At 45.2% G+C, this 21,285-nt stretch overlaps 1 protein-coding gene across 2 annotated transcripts in view; it reads left to right on the forward strand.

Annotated features, from left to right (window-relative positions):
• The first annotated feature begins 208 nt into the window (after window positions 1–208).
• The window catches only part of plppr4a (phospholipid phosphatase related 4a), a 54,282-nt gene continuing 33,205 nt past the window's right edge, over window positions 209–21,285 (forward strand). The window contains exon 1 of one of the 2 annotated variants that reach the window (XM_006808724.3): window positions 209–273. In XM_006808724.3, the coding sequence (XP_006808787.1) occupies window positions 253–273 (21 nt within the window). In that variant the 5' untranslated portion in view covers window positions 209–252. Of the gene's footprint in view, window positions 274–3,711; window positions 4,013–21,285 lie in introns of those variants that run through there. The other variant, XM_006808723.3, reaches the window with a different exon arrangement.

A 21,285-nucleotide genomic window follows, 5' to 3' on the forward strand; every position in this document is an offset into this window, starting at 1 on the left:
AGGGAGAGAGAGAGGGAGAGAGAGAGAGAGGGAGAGAGGGAGAGAGAGAGAGAGGGGGGGGGGGGAGACAGAGACAGAGACAGAGAGACACAGAGACAGAGAGAGAGAGGGGAGAGAGGGGGAGAGTTATCCCCCGTTGGACTGGCATGGTTTTGCTGGCCTAGAATCTTTAGCTGCCAGCAGAGCTGAGAATAGCAGAATGAGGAAAACGAGCCCATCAGAGTGAACAACCAAGCATGCTGCCATGAGGACATGATGAGGATCAGCCCACAGGTCAGTTTCTCTCTTTTTTAAGCCTCTTTCACATGTTTAGTGAGCTTTAGCACTGGTCATGCTCAGGTTCACAGATCACTGACATGACATATCAGACATGCTCTATCACGGGATGTTGCAAAAGCATCAGAGCCTCGGGATGCTAATTACTAATTACAGCAGGAAAAGACTGCAAAGAGTTGTTCTTCCTATACTGTTCAGCCAGGAGAGATACTGTTATTACAAACAAAGCCACCCACATGTAACCCCAGCACTATAAATATGGCCGATCCATAACATATTCTGGTGTGCTGTCACTGCACAGTCAGTGTGCATAACTTTAACACTGTAGTCATTGCATAACGTGTACATTTTGATTTGAGTGCTTATCCTTGTTCAGGTGAATGAAAATATAAATAAGATGTTTTAATGGCTGATAACCATTCAATCATTGCTCAAAATTAAACCAACATTTACAGTTAACTTATTTTTAAGAAGTTAAAACTGTGAAGGGAAGCAGCAGATGAATCTGTATTCTGTGGCAGAAGTGGGACTGAGTTTCTGTCTCAGTGTGTTTAATTGCTCATTATGAAACTATCACAATAAAGAAAAAAGAAAATATATCATCCAAATCAAAGTTTACAGCAAATGTGGTGAACTGTTATTTCTGCAAGTTGGGTGGGAGACTTGCCCTGGTCCATATCTTCCAGCTGGTGCACTTATCCATCTTTAATGAGTAATTAAACATAATTGGAAATGTGCCTCCTGCTACCCTTACCTGACCCCACACTTGTTTTAATCAATAACTATGGAGCCAGCAATATTACCGTCTATAGAAGTTATTTGTAATCAATCCTCCTCCAGCTGTTTCTCATGCCAGGAAAAGGAACAGGAATTATTCATGACGTCTCAGTGATCTTCACACTTTGCAGGACTGACCACTGGGCCATTCCTGCCTTACAGGATTAACACTCACACATAAGCATCGTTGTCCAATCGCCCAAAGACTCGCCTGTAGGTTAAGAGCTGATTCTGAGCTGTGGATGCCGGCTTGTAATGCACTGTATGAATACTTGGATGCCAGTCCGTTTCCATTTTCGATTTCACCATGTGCTTAAAATGCAGTGCAGAAATTTAGATCAGTTTATTTATCATGTTTTTAAATGATTTCCCTGATCAGTGACTTCTCTGCACTCTCTCTCTCCTCATGAAAAGCCTGGGTGATGGGATTGATCACCTGTTACAGCACTGACAGCAGGCTGTGTCCCACGGCCATAGCACGGCCCGAGGGCTGCGTGCCCCACATATTACACAACATTACGGCCCAGTGCTGAGAGAAAGGATCCTTCATATTCATTCAAGCGCGCTGAGCAGAAAATGGGTTTTTAGAACATGTGACGTCACGTGCGTCGATCGGGTTTGATTTTTTTCCGAAGATCGTGTGTTGAGAAGATGGATTTTCACGTGTGATTCAAAGGTGTTGATACAGCAGAAGCAAAGGCGTAGATGATGTTAGGCATGTGCTTAGCGGGTTTCCTCCACATGTTTTAAACATTCTGCAGTTTCAAAATGCAACACATCTGTGTTTTCAGCTATTTTATTTTTAATAATATTTTCAATAATAGGCTAATCCGCTTTAGATCTCAGTTAAGATGAATACAGTATACTGTATTCATCTTAACTGAGATCTAAAGCGGAAAATTTGAAGGAAATGTAACATTTTTTAGGCTAATTTCAGCCATTATAGCAACAACTTCTACATTTGGAATATAAACAGTTTGTCAAACTTTCTGGGAAATAAAAATGTCCCAAAATCAGACTCTTTCCAGCCTGCCTGTCTGCAGTGCACATACCGGAGGAGAAGATGCACACCGCTATATTTAAAAAAACAAACAAACAAAAACAACAACAAAAAACATATTTTGGAAGTAAAAAAAAGATCAGTTGCTGAGCAAAGTGGCACTACCTGATCTTGTTATAGTATTTTTCCTTAATATGTCAAAATATGTCTAGTTATTACAGAAGAAGTGTCAATGAACCTGTAGAGTCAGAAACCCTGCAGGCCTGGTGGCCAGAATCAGTCTGGCCCACTGGACCGCTTCAGAAAATGTGAGCTTTTAACTGTTTTACAGCTTTTCCCATTGATAAACACCTCTCCCATTCCAGTTTATATCACACAAAAATAATTAACTAAGAGATAAATGGCAGAAAATTCCTGTTTTTAGCTACTACTTTTTACATTTTTCTTGTACAGCGAGTCCCCAGTTATAAGAAAAACATTTTAAAAATGACATTTTCTGTGAATTAATGAAAACTTTATATTTATGATTACAGGATAGTCTGGCCAATGAATTGTCCCACACAGGATCAAAGTCAGCTGTATGTGGCCTACGATGTAAAATAAATTTCACATCCCTCCTCTAACACTCGTGACTGTCCCCCCAAAACGTCGATGTAACACAAGTGCAGTACATTAAAAAAAGCATGTTTACAGTATGGCATGGCCGTTTTTGCACTGTTGTCACCCTTTAGAGCACAGGTATCGAAATCCAGGCCTCAGGGGCCGCTGTCCTGCTTGTTTTCCAACTAACCTGCCTTTGTAGCTTCTTACTGGCAAAGCACACCTGATCCAGGTAATCAGCAGAAGGTGTGGCAGGGATAACTCAAAAACAAGGAGGATGCTGGGGGACTGGAGTTTGACACCCTCGTTTTAGAGCATCGAACTGTTTAACTGCAAGATGTTTGTGCTTCAGTGTTGGTGAGTGAAAGTATAGTAATTAGAAGATAAGTGTGTATTTGTGATACATACATAGTCTTTGGAAACATTTTTGCTGTTTAGCTGATAACTGTCGTCAGTTCTGTCAGGCAAAGTTCGCTGTTATGTCACAGGTTTCATAGGTCAATAATTGACATGTACTCCACAAAAAACTATTCACAAGTGGGTCTGTGACTCTAAAACAGTCACATAAAATGGAAACTACAGTACATTTTCCTGGCTAAATGGGTGCATAGTGGGACATCTTTTTTTTCTTCTTCATTTTCCTGTGCTCTTCCGGGAAGCTGCAGGTTTATGTCTGGGAAACAATCTTCTTAATATATATATATATATATATATATATATATATATATATATATATAAACTGTGCTGCATTTACAGAATTAACAAACCGGAAACAAACAAAAAGCAGTACTTTGCGTTTATTTTGAAAAGCCCAACAGGAAGCATCGACGCGTATTTCGGCGAACATAACCAGGCTCACCTGCTGCAGCAGAGCTGGAGGACAGCGAGTGGGTGAGCGTCTCTGAGGTACCTGCGGAGGACCAGCGTGACCGAAGGGCTCATCTCCTCAGTATCACACACGTTTCCACGATGAACGGTCTGAGTGTCGCCACAGCGGTCCAACACTTCTGGAGGAGACGCTGTCTGGAGTCGTGCGCCAGCACGGCTTTTTAAAGCCTACCAGCCACCATATTTTCAGGGGCGACGGACCCCATCAGGAAGCACCGACACTTCCAGCTCACCTTGCCCGGCGATGGAGGTCCACCGTTAGAGGCTTGGGAGCTCGGGAGGGTCGAGGGGGAGGGGGGGGTCGGCCGCAGTTTCGGCAAAATTACGACGGGAATCAGGTACAGCTCCCTGTCTCCCGGCAACGGGGGAGACCAGCGGGCGCTCGTGATGTCTCGTGCCAAGGAGCGACTGAAAGGCGGGAAGGAGACCAAGGACAGCGTCACCCTGCTGCCCTGCTTCTATTTCGTAGAGGTGAACATCTGTCCGTCTGTTACGATGTAAAAGGCTGTCAGTGATGGGTCTGTGCTGCTGTAGTGGTGGTGGAGGGAGGGAGGGGGGCAGCAGGTGCTCCTCACAGATGCTCGTCTGTCCTGGGAGCAAACACTATGGCAGAGAAATCACCTGTTAAATTGTTGTGGATGCACACTGAGGATGCTTTTTGCTCTAGGTTGGCTGTAATGGTACAGCAGTGATGTTTACCTGGTGTCTCAGAGCCCAGTGACTCTGCATCCTCTGGTACGAGTCCCTTTGCATACAGCAGATTTGTTGGGGACAAAGATTTGGGATCAAACATCGTCAGTGTGCAGATATCGTTCATGGCTCACACGTCGATCAGCAGACAGAAAGCAGTGAGGAGAGTCCAGATTTAATGCTGCACTACTGCAGCTTACTTTCATTGTGTTTGGAATAATCAGGATTAGCACATTAGCAGCCACAGGTTCGGGTTTAGTCCGACAGATCAGTGCGAGGCTGGACCTGCACAGTCATTTCTCTGCTCTTCTGGGCTAAATCCTGCTGCTGCATTCAGTTCATACGCCCACAGACTGTGAAGCAGCCTTCTTCCCGTAGGCTCCACAATCTGCAGCGTTCTTCTAGCAGCATTAAAAAGAAGACATCTCTGTTTTTAATAACAATAGCAGTGATATTGGTTTTGGCCCATTAAGGCTGCCTTTGTTTTGATCTGTATTTCTAGTACTGACTGCAGAACATGATATAATATTTCATCTGTTGCTTTATACTGTCAGGTTGGTGCGTGCAGAGATGATTTGTTAGTCTAACTTTACACTGAATTAAACATCAGCCTAACTTCTGCCTGCTTGTCACCATATCTAAGGTGTTTACGTCTTAAAGCTGCGCCAGCAGTGCTTTTGTTCCCAGTCACAATTGTGCTGCACCAGGAAAATGACATTTTCCTCAAGATTTGGACGACAATGTGAACATGTTGGGCGTAGACTGGGCTGTGTTGCTGCTCAGACTCCACGTACACACCAGCAATGGAGTTTAGTAGGAAGTAAAGATTTTACTTTATTTAGACATGCAACCTGCTGAGACTGTAAACACCTAAGAAACCATCTGACTACACAATAAGATGCTTTCCATGATGAATCAGCATCTGATGGGCTGATGTGCAGTCCAAACCCTGACAGAGCTGTTGACACCGACTGTTGTGCCTTGCTCCTCACGTCCTCTATACTGATGGTTTGACCCAAAGTTTTCATTCCTCTCTCTGTAAGATCCCTTCCTGCTGATTGTCAGGCCAGTTCTTGTGTCTTTTCTCTCCGTTTCTCTTTGTAAAGGCTGGCTTGTTGCAGGTGCATCTCTCAGGTCAAGATTTAGGTCTTTGCTGGATTTTTTCCCCTCATTTCTTAATGTTGTGAATTTTGGATACCGTTCATCTCCTGTTGACAGATTGCCACTTGTGTTTTTTTCCTTCACCTTTTTAAGGACACTGTGCACACCATATGGCAATGTGTCAAGTTTTCAGACATAAGGGAAGGTGAAACACCGAGCAGAAGCAGCATGCTGTTGGTGCAGAAATATTCCACCAGCAGTGTCGGTCAAATTGTGTTTTTGAGACAAGCCTGCAAATAACAGACAACCAAATATAAATTATCTTTGTTATTTGCAGGCACAACACTGGTTCATCCTGTGGATTTGGTGCATATAGACATAACAAACAAGAATCATTGCTCTGAAAATGTTCAGGTACAAGGACTGGACTGAAAATTAACGACAAAGCGACAAATGTCCCAAGAGAATTTTTGACAAACCTTCTGCAAACTGCTGCTGAAGATCGCTGAAGTATTTGACCACACAGCGTCATATATGAGTAGAATCATTTCTTAAAATCTGCAGTAGTATTTTGCCAATTTGTTGCTAGATTTAGACATTTTTCAAGTTGCCTTTAGCAGAAATCTGGTGACAGGATCTTACTGCTTTGCAACGATGATGAATGTCTTTCCCTGTTGTGTTTATTGGTTGTGTGAAACAATGGACAATGACAGAGAGCAGCAGTGTGAATGTGCTTGTGAATTTCTGAGTGATCTACTTTTAACTAGCTGAAATGTCAACGTTGTCTTTAACTCACGTTGGTGATTTTGCTGTGTTTATCAAATTAGACGTGTCATTGTTCGCCACCCCAACCCTCCACTTGCTGCGGGAAGCTTTGATTATTTGTTGCTGATTACGAAACCTCCAAAGGTCAAAAATCAGTGTTCAGGAGTGTACACGCTGTCCTGTTGTGTACTGTGCAAAGGCGCCACTGGAAGTAAAATCTCAGTTTGTTTTTACTAATTACTGACTGATTAATTAATGACAAGTAGACAAGAAAAGAGTCTGTGAAAGCATTTCTGTGAGTTTGTGATGCTGTTCAGAAAACCTCTGACAGTGTCTGACTCTGCCATCACCTCCTGTAGCCCACTTGTTCTTGTACCACAGAGTAAGACCTTTTGGCAGTACCAGGGGCATGTGGAGTATATGCATGTGCACGTATGTGTGCAAGCATTAGCAGACAACCCTATTTCCTCCTTAAATGTTAACGTCTGGCTCCGAACACACCAGAACAACACCAATGGCACCAATGTGTCGTCCAAACCAGTGGGTGATGTTCCTTAGAGTGTGTGGCAGAAACAGGAGTCCAGAGAAAGGATGGGAGGTAAAACCACGCCTGGCTGCTTGGTGTCTGACAGCACAGCGAGTCTTTGAACGCTCGAATTTTCTCTTTATGGTCCCTTCACTTACTGTCATGTTTGAAGTTGGATACGTGGCTATTTCTGGCCCTGAGACATAATCGTTCCAGTGGTCAGGCCCAGCTAAATCTAAAGGCATTAGTGGGAAGGCATGCCAGGACAATTCTGACAGTCCATCGCACAAAACAACCTCTACACAACTCTCTATATTCACTCACACACCCAGCTTTCAGGCCTGTTGACATTTTTCTGCTCTATGATGCACAGTAACACCGATGATCCACGCCATCTACCGACCCAGATTCCCTAGCCAGTCTTCCCAAAATGTTGTATATTCAGCTAAAATGTGTGAATTTCATATGAGTGTGTAATGAAGAGGAAGCCTGCTTGCATGTAGGGTTTGCTGATTCTGTGCTACACATAAAATACTGCCGTGCGATGCTAACTGTGAGGAGCACGGTTCATGAATTGTTTGCCCCTGGCACAGAGTTTAGGTTAAAACTCTCTGTCAATCACAGTTTCTCTGTCTTTCCATGACACAGTTGCTCTGTGTCTGGTACATTACATCTCACACACTGTCACACCATCCTACCCACTAACTGGCTGCTAGGCAACATGGCCCACTGAATGGGGTGTATTTTTATATCTCTGCATTCAGAGCTACAGACGTTAAGAGGAGGAAAACATCCTTACTGTAGCCTGCTTCCCTCTGTGCACAGTATCCACAAAGGCTTTGCTTTGTTTGGCACATCGTCAAATTGCTCTTCCTGTATGTACTTAATAAAACATCCATGAGGATTAAAGGGAAGTCATTGACGACAGCTGAGTAAATGATAGATCATTGTCTGTGTGAAATATGCTTTTGTGTCACTGAAGCAGGCGTCTGTAGGCCAGTAAATCAACTCCGTAGGCTAATAACTACACAGTAAGTTAATATTATTACTAAATATTACACTAGTCCTGAGGATGCTGCCTTCAGTTCAGTATTTATATGGCACCAGTGGGCTCGAGGGTTAGCATTGCTGTTGTACGTTTGTGATGTGGCACACTATTAAAAACACAGATTATTATGAAGATCAAGCAAAGCTAGTCTATTTCATGTTTTGGTACGTAAAGTCAACCTAATAGTAGGGCTGATGAATCAGATCATCATCCACTGGACGTAAAACCTACAGCTTATGCACCAGCATGCATTACATAACTATCATTAGCTTACAGCTGGAAGTGTTTAAGCTATGTGCTAACTAAAAATAAAGACAGGATGATAGTTTATTCAACTTTTTAATATAATGCAATATTAAAGGTCTTATACAGCACACCACAAACATACAACATATTGAGTTTCCCTAATAAACCCAAACCCTACAAGTCCCTTTCCTCCCCCTCCGCCCTCCCTACCAGCACATATCACCTTTACAGCATAACCATAACATTCCACTGACACCACAGGTTAACATAATGAACAAGGAGAGAGGTACAATAGGTCAGTGCTTTAAAACAAAAAGAAGAAAATTACATGTACTAACTTGCCTATTGCACATTCCTGAGTAACCTTTTGGTCTCTAATTCCCTTTAGCCAGTTTTGGACTGTTGAGGGGTTTGCATGGTTGACCCTAGCTGAGCACAGCTCTAAGTACAAGATATCTAAGAAGGCATGTGACCAGTGTTTCACCGAGGGATCATGTGGTGGTAGCCACCTCTGAACCACTAGCTTTTTGGCTGCAGTTATGCCTGCCAGCCATAACTTGCGCACTTTCATTGTCATTGAAAGCCTAGAGTCATTAAGTAGGAGATGTAGTAGTGGGTCAGCAGGGAGACTGATATTTGTCAGTGATGACAGTAACTTTTTTACCTTGCTCCAGAATAAGGACACATCAGGACATTCCCATAGAGCAGGGTCGGCAACCTTTCTGATGGCGAGTGCCATTTAAAATTTCCTCAGAGGTCAGTGTGCCATATGATTGCATTAGCAATGAATTTAATAAAGAGAAGAAGAGGCAGCTGTGCAGCAAAGACACAATAAATCCAGCTTTGTGTCTTTTCCATTCTAGCTGAAATCCGGGACAAACTGTTCCTTTTCAGCTCAACATAAAACGCGTGATATTTTCTCTGAATACGAGACGATTCCGTCTTTTTACGGAACATTTGGCAACTCTACTAACTAACCTTATGAATAAAATAAAGTTCACTATCAGTAACATCATAGCACCCACCCAGCTGTATAGAAACTCCGTCATGCTAGTTCACGCAGTACGAGTTATTGTAACTGACTGTACAAAGTCAGCACAAGGAAAATAAACTCCACCTAAACTTGGTTTATATCTGACCAGATAGACTGCAGGTCATAACTTCTTACCTGAAGTTCAGTTCACCTGACACTCGGACCGGCGGCCACCTCGGGTCTCTGCTCCTCCTGCCTCCACTTTCTCTCATCCACCTGCTGGCCTCCACCACTTACTAATGTTACTGAATCTGTGGAAGCTCCGCGATCCACCAGTTATTTTTACACACTGACCAGAATCTGGCCAATCCTCCACCTTTCATTGTTTATACCGTTACAAAGAAGAAAAAAAGTCACCGGGCCACCGAGCAAATGCCGAGTATGCCGGATGGCCAGTCCAGCTATGGTCGTGCCATCAGTTTACCCAGTTAACACGCATTCTCTATGGCAGGGGTCGGCAACCCTAGGCACGCGTGTATCTGTATTTGTATTTGTTGAGGAGGGAAAAGTATTTGTATTTGTATTCGAGTAAAATTCAAAATGGGCGTAAAAATCCAGTTATGGTAAAAATATATATATTCAACAAAAATAGTGATGCAGTTCAGCCTCAGCTTTCTCTGTTGCTGTGTGGGGCGGCCCGCGTCAGTCACCTCTTTAACATGTTACTCATCCGGGCATGCACTGCGGTCTCATAAGGAAACTCAGCTTTTTGATATAAAGTTTTTCCTTGTTCCTGAATACAAATATTTTTTAAGTATTTGTTCAAAATAATTATTTGTAAATAGCACGTTATTTGTGCCTTTCTGAATAGCGTATTCGGGTTCGGCTCCAGCCCTAGTAGCACTCGATGTGCAGTGAGGATGAGAGGTTATTTTCATCTGGAGTCTTTTCTGAGGAGTTAAGTACATTCAATGGCATGTCTTATCATGGATAAATTGGTGGCTGGGATTCTTTGATGAACTGGCAACATTGGCCCAGGTTGTGGTCCATCTTCTCTTGTTGGTCTGCCAGGTCTTTTTGCCATTCTTTAATAGAAAGATTTTGGGATTTTAACCGCTTTAATTGATTCAAGTAGATAGATGAAGCTATTCTTTTAGGTGAGTTTTGCACCAGCTCTACAATTGAGTATAACTTTAAATTGTCTCCCCACTGGATATTATGCGATTTGAGGGCTGAGCGTAATCTAAAATAGTGAAATAATGACTGCTCTGGGACTCTATAGCGAGTAACCAGCTCCTGGAAACTAAGCATTTGAATTTGTACCATTTAAATCCTCTAACACCTGGATAGGGCTTTGAGCCCATGGGCTTTTAGTGAAGGTTTTGGACCCAGTTAGCAAGTGATATTTTGCCATACAGGGGTGTGCTTGTGCCACGTTGTTAGTCCACCTAAGAACTTTACCTGAAAGTCTAAAAGATTTCAATAAATACGAAATTATAGGCCCCTGTCGCAATGAGCACTGTTTAAGTGAAATCCCAGAGAAAAGAAAGTGTTGTAGTGTAATCGAGGTTACAAGGTGTTTTCCAATGTCCAACCATGGGGCCATTGCATCTGGATCCAACCATTGCCTGATATGTTTCAATGTGAATGCCAAATGGTATAGTTTGAAATTCGGGACTGCCCGTCCTCCTTCTGGTCTAGATTTTTGTAATATATCCCACTTTATACTACAGATGGCACGATACCACTTTTTTATGTCCGATACCGATATTAATCCGATATAGTGTATTTTTTTGATCAATAAAATAGTTTTTTAAATATCTAAATATCTATACTTTTTGTATAAGTTTATGCCCAAGTTAAAAAACAAAAACAAAAACAAACTAAAGCTATCCTGTTATACCTGTATGCAAAAAATACACTGCACCCAAAATATTTCATAGTTCAACAAAACTGATGAATCTAATAAACTTAAACCTGCTCCATCCTCCCTATTCTGGGTACTTAGTGGAAATATTAAGCAGCCTAACTAACAGGGTTGCAAACTCACAGCAAAAAGAAAAATAGGGAACCACCCCCTACCCTCCACCTCATGATGCTTAATTGACGTAATCGACTTTAATTTGATGCACGTGAAAAAAAAATGCACAGAAATCAATTATTTTTCTACAATAATAAAATAGATTTAATATCTTCCTTCAACAGAACTGCAGACTGCACTGATGGTATCTTCCCAAAGGAAAAAGTACTATAGCTTACCAAGTTAAAAATTTGACTTAATAGTTCCGATATATAATAATGGACTTCTATACATTTCATATCAGATTAAAACTTTGGTTGTAAGATTCAGATAATTATTTATTAAAAGCTCCACATTTTAAATGAGAATAAGAAAGAAAAGTATGTCTTTGTGCCCCCTTTTCCCTGTTGATGCCCTATCGGCCCCCCTGGCTAAACTTTGCTAGATCCGCCCCTGCACAGTTACGTCAGCTGTAGAAAAAGATCCTGGTGTAGAAATAATATTAAATAAATTCTAACAACAGCTTATCAAGCCTAAACGTGCTGCTGTTGTTCAGCCACTGGTTTCCTCTTTCTGGTGCAAAGTGGGCGATAAACAAACAAGAGAGAAAAGCCGATCAGCTGATCATTGATCAGTTTCATGATTGAAGCAGCACCAGGAGAGAGAGAGAGAGAGAGAGAGAGAGAGGCAGTCGCTCCATATATCGGTTGTTAAACTTAACGCTGGAATGCTTTACAAACATTCAGAGATGAACTTGCACACTTGCTTTACTTCTCTGGGATAACTTTCTCTGAGATTAAATGCTGGTTTGGTAGCGAGGCTACAAATGCTCAACCAGACTGCCGACAGGTCTCGTACGCCACAGCCGCTCTATCACGTGACGCACACTGCTCCGATGTGCTGAGGTTATGAGCCGAGTTAGGCCATCTCGCATGGATCCCCTTCGATTCCCACTGGTAGGTTAATGATTCTGATGTTGTTTCTCCGTTCTCGATCTTCCAACTCATTAATCCTGAGTGTGAGCTTGCCCATTTCAGTTATACAGTTGTTAGCATCTTTTTTGACTTGGCGGACTGAGCCCTGTAGGTTATCAACCTTGACCAGTGGCATATCCACTTTAGCTGCCTGCATGTTTAAGTTGTCTTGGACCGACCGCAGCAAGGTTACATTTTGAGAAATACTTGCACCGACAGGCGATAAAGCTTGGTCCAAGGCTTTACATGTTTTTCATCACGCTCTGCAATGTTTCACTTTTGGCTTCGGCTGCTCGTAAAAAAGGATACACTAACTTCACTATAAGTGCCTAGAAAAGGAGAGTACAGACGGAGCTCAATGTGGCGTGACCATGTCTCTACATGCCTCACCGAAAGTCCTCGATAGTTTATTAAACTTTTAATGAAATTTGCAGATTGTCTCAGTGGTGTTTAATAAACTCAGCCATCTGATCCTTCATATCTAAAATATAACAGGACACTTGAGTAAATTTTCGAGCATCTCACACTTCTGTTTAACCAGTTTTCTGTTTGACGTTTATTCAGCTGTGTAAAAACTATAACTTTAATCTCAGCCAAACCGATTTACTCAGGAACAAATAAAACACTGAAAAAAGCCAAACAATCACATTTTTAAGTTATCTAAGTGACTTATATATCATGTTTAACCTGAGTAGCGAAAGGCCGTGGGGGTCTGAAAATGATGTGCCGTGAGTTTGGTGCTTTCGCCGGCTCTAGTGACCACCCGGTCAGTTATCGAGCTGGTGGGTAACAGACGTCTCCGAAAACGTCGGAGCGCTTTAGTGATATCTTGATAAACCGAGCAGATATATGAAGTGTACACAGCTACATTCTCACCTGAAAATGTTAAAAGTTTATTTTGTGACCCAGAAAGAGTAATAAGAGTAATATTAAAACTAAGTAGCTGCCGCCATCGTTGGAAACTGGAATTAGCTGGATCGAGCTATGAATTCTGGGATAGGCTGGGCCACAAAGGATACACGCGACCCATCCTTCAAATCTGGGGAAAAGGCGGACGTATTTGGAGGACTCTTTGAATTTAGACAGCTTTCGTCGCATCGCTGTGACGTAATCGGCCTAGAAATGCAGCCTCAGGAGGATGCAGCCCCTGACGGAGACTGCTTTTTCTTCTTTGGCGTTTAAGGGCAGCTGGCATCCTTGTAGATGCAGTGCTGCCATCTTCTGTTTCAGTCCATTATTACACTTTTAAGTCCTACAACTACCGGTCGATCTACGCCCCTACCCTCACCTATGGCCACGAGCTGTGGGTAGTGGCTGAAAGAACGAGATCGCGAGTACAAGCGGCGGAAATGAGCTTCCTCCGAAGGGTGGCTGGCCTCTCCCTTAGAGATAGGGTGAGAAGTTCAGCCATCTGGGAGGGGCTCAGAGTAGAGCTGCTGCTGCTCCACATCGAAAGGAGCCAGCTGAGGTGGTTCAGGCATCTGACAAGGATGCCCCCTGGGCGCCTCCTGGGTGAGATGTTCCAGGCATGTCCCACCGGGAGGAGGCCCCGGGGCAGACCCAGGACACGCTGGAGAGATTATATCTCTCGGCTGGCCTGGGAACGCCTTGGTGTTCCCCCGGATAAGCTGGAGGAGGTGGCTGGGGAGAGGGAGGTCTGGGCCTCTTTGCTTAGGCTGCTGCCCCCGCGACCCGGCCTCGGATAAAGCGGAAGAAGATGGATGGAAAATATTTTATAATTTCCATCCATTGTTTGCTGCTCCTCCGTGAATCGCAACCTTATCGTGGTGGAGGGGTTTGTGTGTCCCAGGGATCCCAGGGGCTATGTTGTCTGGGGGCTTTTGCCCCCTGGTAGGGTCTCCCATGGCAAATTGGTCCTGGGTGAGGGACCAGACAAAGAGCGATTCAGAAGACCCCTATGAAAAAAACACAGAGGGAACAGTTTACCCTGCCCGGGATAGGGTTACCGGGGCCCCGCCCTGGAGCCAGGCCCGGGGAGGGTGCCCGAGGGCGAGCGTCTGGTGGCCGGGCCTTAGTCCATGGGGCCCGGCCGGGCACAGCCCGAAGAGGAGACATGGGCCCATCCTCCCGCAGGCCCACCACCCGCAGGAGGCGCCATAGGGGTCGGGTGCATTGTGTGCCGGGTGGCGGCCAGGAGCGGAGGCCCTGGCGGACTGACCCCCGGCTGCCAAGACTGGCAATAGGGACATGGAATGTCACCTCTCTGGTGGGGAAGGAGCCTGAGTTAGTGCGTGAGGTTGAGAGGTACCGGCTAGATATAGTCGGGCTCACCTCTACGCACGGCTTGGGCTCTGGAACCAGTCTCCTGGAGAGGGGCTGGACTCTGTCTCAGTCTGGAGTTGCCCCTGGTGAGAGGCGGCGGGCTGGGGTGGGTATTTTAATATCCCCTCGGCTTGCTGCCGGTACGTTGGGGTTTTTCCCAGTGGACGAGAGGGTTTGTTCCCTGCGCCTTAGGGTCGGGGAACGGGTCCTGACTGTCATCTGCGCTTATGCGCCGAGTGGCAGTTCGGAGTACCCAGCCTTCTTAGAGTCCCTGGGGGGGGGGGGTGCTGGAAGGTGCTCCACCTGGAGACTCTGTTGTCCTGCTGGGAGACTTCAATGCTCACGTGGGTAACGACAGCGAGACCTGGAGGGGCGTGATTGGGAGGAACGGCCTCCCTGATCTGAACCCGAGCGGTGCTTTGTTATTGGACTTCTGTGCTAATCACAGTTTGGCCATAACGAACACCTTGTTCGAACATAAGAGTGTCCATAAGTGCACGTGGCACCAGGACGCTCTAGGCCGTAGGTCGATGATCGATTTTGTAATCGTATCACCAGACCTGCGACCATATGTTCTGGACACTCGGGTAAAGAGAGGGGCTGAGCTGTCAACTGATCACCACCTGGTGGTGAGTTGGATCAGGTGGCGGGGGAGGACGCTGGACAGACCTGGTGCACCTAAACGCGTAGTGAGGGTGTGCTGAGAACGACTAGCAGAGGCCCCAGTCCGCGAGATCTTCAACGCACACCTCCGGCAGAGCTTCAACAGCATTCCGAGGGAGGCGGGGGACATCGAGTCCGAATGGACCATGTTCAGCGCCTCCATTGCCGAAGCTGCTGCATTGAGCTGCGGCCGCAAGGTGGTTGGTGCCTGCCGTGGTGGTAATCCCCGAACCAAATGGTGGACACCAGAGGTGAAGGGAGCCACCAGGCTGAAGAAGGAGTCCTACCGGGCTTGGTTAGCCTGTGGGACTCCGGAGGCAGCCGACAGGTATCGACAGGCCAAGCGGAATGCGGCTCGGGCAGTGGCTGAAGCAAAAACTCGGGTGTGGGAGGAGTTCGGAGAGGCCATGGAAAAAGACTTTCGGACTGCCTCGAAGAGGTTCTGGCAAACCGTCAGGCGTCTCAGGAGGGGAAAGCGGTGCTCTACCTGCACTGTGTATAGTGCTGGCGGAGCGCTGCTGACGTCGACTGAGAAAATTGTCAGGCGGTGGAAGGAATACTTCGAGGACCTCCTTAATCCCACTGACGCGTCTTCCAAGGAGGAAGCAGAGTCTGGGGATGAGGGGAATGACCCGCCAATTTCTGGGGGCGAGGTCACTGAGGCAGTTAAACAACTCCTTGGTGGCAGAGCCCCTGGTGTTGATGAGGTCCGCCCCGAGTTCCTGAAGGCTCTGGACGTTGTAGGGCTGTCCTGGCTGACACGCCTCTGCAATGTTGCGTGGAGATCAGGGGCAGTACCCGTGGATTGGCAGACCGGGGTGGTGGTCCCCATCTTTAAGAAGGGGGACCGGAGGGTGTGTTCCAACTACAGGGGGATCACACTCCTCAGCCTCCCCGGGAAAGTCTATGCCAGGGTGCTGGAAAGGAGAGTTCGTCCGTTAGTCGAACCTCTGATGCAGGAGGAACAATGCGGTTTTCGTCCTGGTCGCGGAACACTGGACCAGCTCTTCATCCTCTCGAGGATACTTGAGGGTGCATGGGAGTTTGCCCAACCAGTCTACATGTGTTTTGTGGACTTGGAGAAGGCATTCGACCGTGTCCCTCGGGGTGTCCTGTGGGAGGTGTTGCGGGAGTATGGGGTGTCTGGCCCATTGCTACGGGCCATTCGATCCCTATACAACCGTTGCAAGAGCTTGGTTCGCATTGCCGGCAATAAGTCGGACTCGTTCCCGGTGGGTGATGGGCTCCGCCAGGGCTGCCCTTTGTCACCGGTTCTGTTCATAATTTTTATGGACAGGATTTCTAGGCGCAGCCAAGTGGCGGAGGGCTTTCGCTTTGGTGGCCTCAGGATCTCATCTCTGATCTTTGCGGATGATGTGGTTCTGTTGGCTTCATCGGGTGAGGGCCTCCAGCTCGCACTGGAGCGGTTCGCAGCCGAGTGTGACGCAGCGGGAATGAGGATCAGCACCTCCAAATCTGAGGCCATGGTTCTCAGCCGGAAAAGGGTGGAGTGCCCACTCCGGGTCGGGGATGAGGTCCTGCCCCAAGTGGAGGAGTTCAAGTATCTCGGGGTCTTGTTCGCGAGTGATGGGAGAAGGGAGCCGGAGATCGACAGACGGATTGGGGCTGCAGCTGCAGTAATGCAGACGCTGCACCGGTCCGTCGTGGTGAAGAGGGAGCTGAGTGTAAAAGCGAAGCTCTCAATTTACCGGTCGATCTACGTCCCTACCCTCACCTATGGCCACGAGCTGTGGGTAGTGACCGAAAGGACGAGATCGCGGATACAAGCGGCGGAAATGAGCTTCCTCCGAAGGGTGGCTGGCATCTCCCTTAGAGATAGGGTGAGAAGTTCGGCCATCCGGGAGGGGCTCAGAGTAGAGCCGCTGCTGTTCCACATCGAAAGGAGCCAGCTGAGGTGGTTTGGGCATCTGGTAAGGATGCCCCCTGGGCGCCTCCTGGGTGAGGTGTTCCAGGCATGTCCCACCGGGAGGAGGCCCCGGGGCAGACCCAGGACACGCTGGAGAGATTATATCTCTCGGCTGGCCTGGGAACGCCTTGGTGTTCCCCCGGATGAGCTGGAGGAGGTGGCTGGGGAGAGGGAGGTCTGGGCCTCTTTGCTTAGGCTGCTGCCCCCGCGACCCGGCCCCAGATAAAGCGGATGAAGATGGATGGATGGATGGATGGTTTGCTGCTCCTGGTACAGTTACGAGCGCTCCATTGATGTTTAGTGTAGTCATCTGGGTTAAACATGACCAGCTGCTGGTGTTCCCTCGTCTGTAGCCTGGTTGTACTCAGTGCTGTGCTTTTGCCCCAAGTAGTGAAACAAGTTTGTTTCTTGCATATCTTCAAAGTACTGTGCTTTGTAGGTTGTTGACGCAGATACTTATGATCAGACAAGCAGCTCTTGCTCTCAGACATGCCTGGGCTCGTTCATTACACTAAGGAACAAGAAAATGGCATTGCTATAGCAATGAAATCACTATATGACATATGTGGCACACTCCTGCTTTCAACTGGGGTGGGCTCTTCAAGCAAAAGTACTATTAATCAGCCTCTTGTACCCAGTTCTGCTTGACCTTTGACTTGCTTGTTTTACCTGAACCAATCATCTTTGGCATGTTTCATCTTTTTGTACAGTAGCAGCTACACACGTTCTTTGGATTATTTTAAATTTGATATCTTGTTATATTTTCTGGCAGACTAGCTGTGGAGCACGCATTGTTGCTTACCATTATTGTAGTGTAAAGTGCTTTGGGGTCCTTAGGGACTAAGTAAAGCGCTATACAAATACAGGCCATTTACCATTTACCATTATTAAAAACAACAATACATTTGGATGTATGTGTTTATTTACACAAGAGACATATTGTCACAAGTCATCATTAGCAGTATTTTCTTCTGCAGGTGTGGAATGACATGTTGTCTGTCGCCATCTGCTTGGATTAGCCAAGATGCTAATGCTAAAATCGCTACCTGTTTATGTGGAAAGACAGACAGATAAAGGCTGATTGGAACGATACAGAAAAATAATAATAATAGTAAAAAAACAACAGTTTTTAGAAATCTTTAACTCTTTCTTATAATTGCTGTCATTATTTAAACAATTTCTTAAAATAGATGAAATATCACCACTTAGTTCAATCTATGTGAACCCTGCTGTGAGCTTGTGTCAGTTTAACAACATGATGGTTTCTGTGTCTCCGTGTTTGTTCTTGATCTTTTCCATGAAATTATGTGGTTCCACCTGAAAGCTGTATATTTGCTCGTTAAATTTTTCATTAGTCTGCTGAGCTACCAGATGTTTTTACAGTCTTCCTTAACACCTCAAGCAAACCCTGCTGCAGTTTGCAGGACGTCCTGCAGCCAGCAAAGGAACCTAACTTGTTTGTTTGTGTATGACATGAGTTTGGTCTGTTTTCCCTCCCTTGATCCTTAAAACTTGAATCTTCATTGTGGACACAATTTAATGAGCAGACTAAGAACTGGAACGGGTGCAGGAGAGTGCTGGGTCCGAGCTGCCCTGGGAGCAGACACAGGTGGAGGTGAAGGCTCAGGGGCAATCACTGGTGGAGCTATTATCATTATTGGCACAGACAAGAGAGCACAGCAGTCTTTAGGAGTAGCAACAACAGAAACAGTGCTTACCTGGGCTCCAGATGGAGCGACAGTCCTTGAAGGCTTCAGCTGTGCTACTAGCATAGTCTCAAGTGAAGCACCACAGAAAGACTCTGCCATGGCAGCTTGGCAACACATTCAGGCTGTGTCTTTACAGGCTGAGAAAAACAACATTCATTGTCTAATTTCTTGGGCTGGTGAACACAGAAACAGTCACAGATGCTCAGGAGCAGAGACATTAGGGTCTGCCAGCTTAGAAACAAGAAACTTTCTTTGTTGCTGACACTGAAACACAACATGTATTCCCAATACTGCCTGACAGTCATCAGAGCAAACATGGAGAGAAACGTGTTTTAAGTGCAGTATAGATTGTCTGCTGGAGGCATATGTTTGATATGTCCAAGCTGTTGAGCCATACCTGTCATGATGCTGGAGCTCAGGACCCTAAATAGACAAATGAACATTATTTGGTTGTTCAGCAGTAAACAAAAGAAGGAGGACGCCTCTGAGATAAGCAGAGGTCATGGGTGTGAGACCATGTGATGGTGAGTGGGTCAGCTCCAACCCAGGTTAAATACCTGGGACTAGAACTGAAGAAGCTTCTCAGATGAGAGGTGAGATGTTCAAGAAACGTTCCTTTCTCCTTAGACTGCCATGACCTAGGTGACTGAGAACCAACACAGCTTATTAGTTGCTTTTGAGCAGCTAAGCCACGTTAGCTAGCTTGTGCTCCTGTGATGCTCTTACCCCGTAGGAGCTAGAGGCCAGCGGTCCTGCATCATCAGTGTTATAAACTAATGTCTGTTACCTTTGATGTAATCGAGATTTAGCCAGTCCAACATAATGATCACTGTAAACGTTACCACAGTCCTGCTAACACACCAGTTTATGCTGCGCTAAGCTGTCTGGTATTTTCATGCAACCTGTGAATAACCCAACATTTGCATACGTCAGCTCGTTTTGCAAGATGTTTCAGAAAAACAAGCCAAAAACTTGATTTTAAATGATCTGATTTTAAATGCCTACAGTGATTTAGGACGTTACATGTGAGCTTGCTGAGCAGTCCTCACCTTTGAAAATAATCTCTCCTCTTCCTCTTTTCCTGCAGCTATCAGTGCTGCACATACATGTTTTCTGCACATTTAGCTCACAGATATGTTTTCTGACAAACTGCGTGGGAACAGTTTGGTGTGTGTTTTTGATTCAGCCATTTGAAATTACGCTGTTGCAGATCACTCTGGCCCACTTTAACCCCTGGGTTTCACATATGTGCAGCGCAGATAATTGTATCATTAAATAAGCCAAAAATATGCAATATGATGCTTCTTTCTGTTGAACATTTGACTGACAGGTTAAAGAGATCTAAAATGTAGCACTTTGTCTTTTGTGTTTCTTCTTTAAATCAGTTAAAACATAAAAGTGTTATAAAAGGAAAATACAATAAATTTTACATGTACTTAGGTTCTATTTACATTTTATGAAACAGTTGAATGTAATACACCACAAACATAGGAAGGAGTTAATCCAACTTAAAATGGACTTTCAGTTGTTCTGGCTGGTTCAGCAAGACAAGTCAAACTCTGTAAAAAATAATTTATGTAGGATGCAAATTATATGTAAATCCAAAAATATTTTTCAATTATTTTTCTTTTTCGGCTTTTTTTAAATCATTCAGTGCCAACCAAAATCAGATGTGCTCCATAGAAACCTTCCTGCTCGGTTATTCCAACACATCCCAAAGATGCTCTGTTGGACTGAGATCTGGTGACAACAGAGCAGAGTATCCAACTACAACAGCAGGAGGTCCACTCCATCATCCAGTCAATCTGGCGTCCGAACATTTTAAATGAACCAACAAAAATATTTTCTTTCATGTTTATTAAACATTTAATTAACAATATAGATTTTTGTCTTGTAACTACTGATCAATTATTCATGTGCTCATTACATCATCTGCTGAACAGAAAAGTGCAATCCAGTTCAAGTACTGATATTAAACAAAAAACTACTTAACAAAGAAATTATGCAATAATCTATTGCATATAAACCAAAAGTAATGTGTCTTGATGCTCAATCAACCAGGTAAGTAAATCCCAAAAAGTTGATTCTGTTCATCTGGATGTTTTCAGTGGGAAACGTTTCGTCATCATCAGGTGACGTCTTCAGTCTCAGCTGACTGCAGGTTTCAATCTTATAAACAGGGCATCTGCACAGTGACTGAAACCAGCCCACTGAAGGAACAATGGGCTGTGAGATCAGCTCCTTGATCAATAATATGCAAATTGTCATGACCATTGATCACCAACCACTGATCAGTGGTCATGAGTAGCATTCACAGATGGGGAATGGCCATTCGTCTTTCATAGTCCACGTTACATATCTTTGACAGAGCCATCTTCTTTTACCCACTCTTCTGTGCACCACCAAGTCCTCATTGTACTGTCAGCAAGTGCGAGCTTCCAAGGTCGTAACTTAGCAACCCGCATTGAATGGCCTGCATTGTTCTTCTTTGTCGTTTTTTTGGCAGTTGGTGGTGCAATACCGCCCCCAGCTGGCTCAGAGTGTGGACTAGAACGTCGCTGACCCACATAGCTGCCCATCGCGCCTGTTCAAAAGTCAGCCACTGCAGCCAGCAGGAATAAAATATCTAACGACATAGAAAATGGGAAAATGCTTTTGGTCTGGAGTAAACCCCCTTGATGTCCAGATTAGAACCGCAGTCCAGGGGTTGGGGACCCCTGCTATAGAGTATATTTGAGTGCAGTGAGCTAATTGCCGTGTTCAAAGAAACCAGTTTAAGATTATTTCACCTTTGTGACAAGGTGTGTTATCCTGCTGGA

Source organism: Neolamprologus brichardi, chromosome 14 (assembly GCF_056152115.1).
Source record: "Neolamprologus brichardi isolate AB-2024 chromosome 14, ASM5615211v1, whole genome shotgun sequence".
In the NCBI taxonomy this organism is placed as follows: Eukaryota; Metazoa; Chordata; class Actinopteri; order Cichliformes; family Cichlidae; genus Neolamprologus; species Neolamprologus brichardi.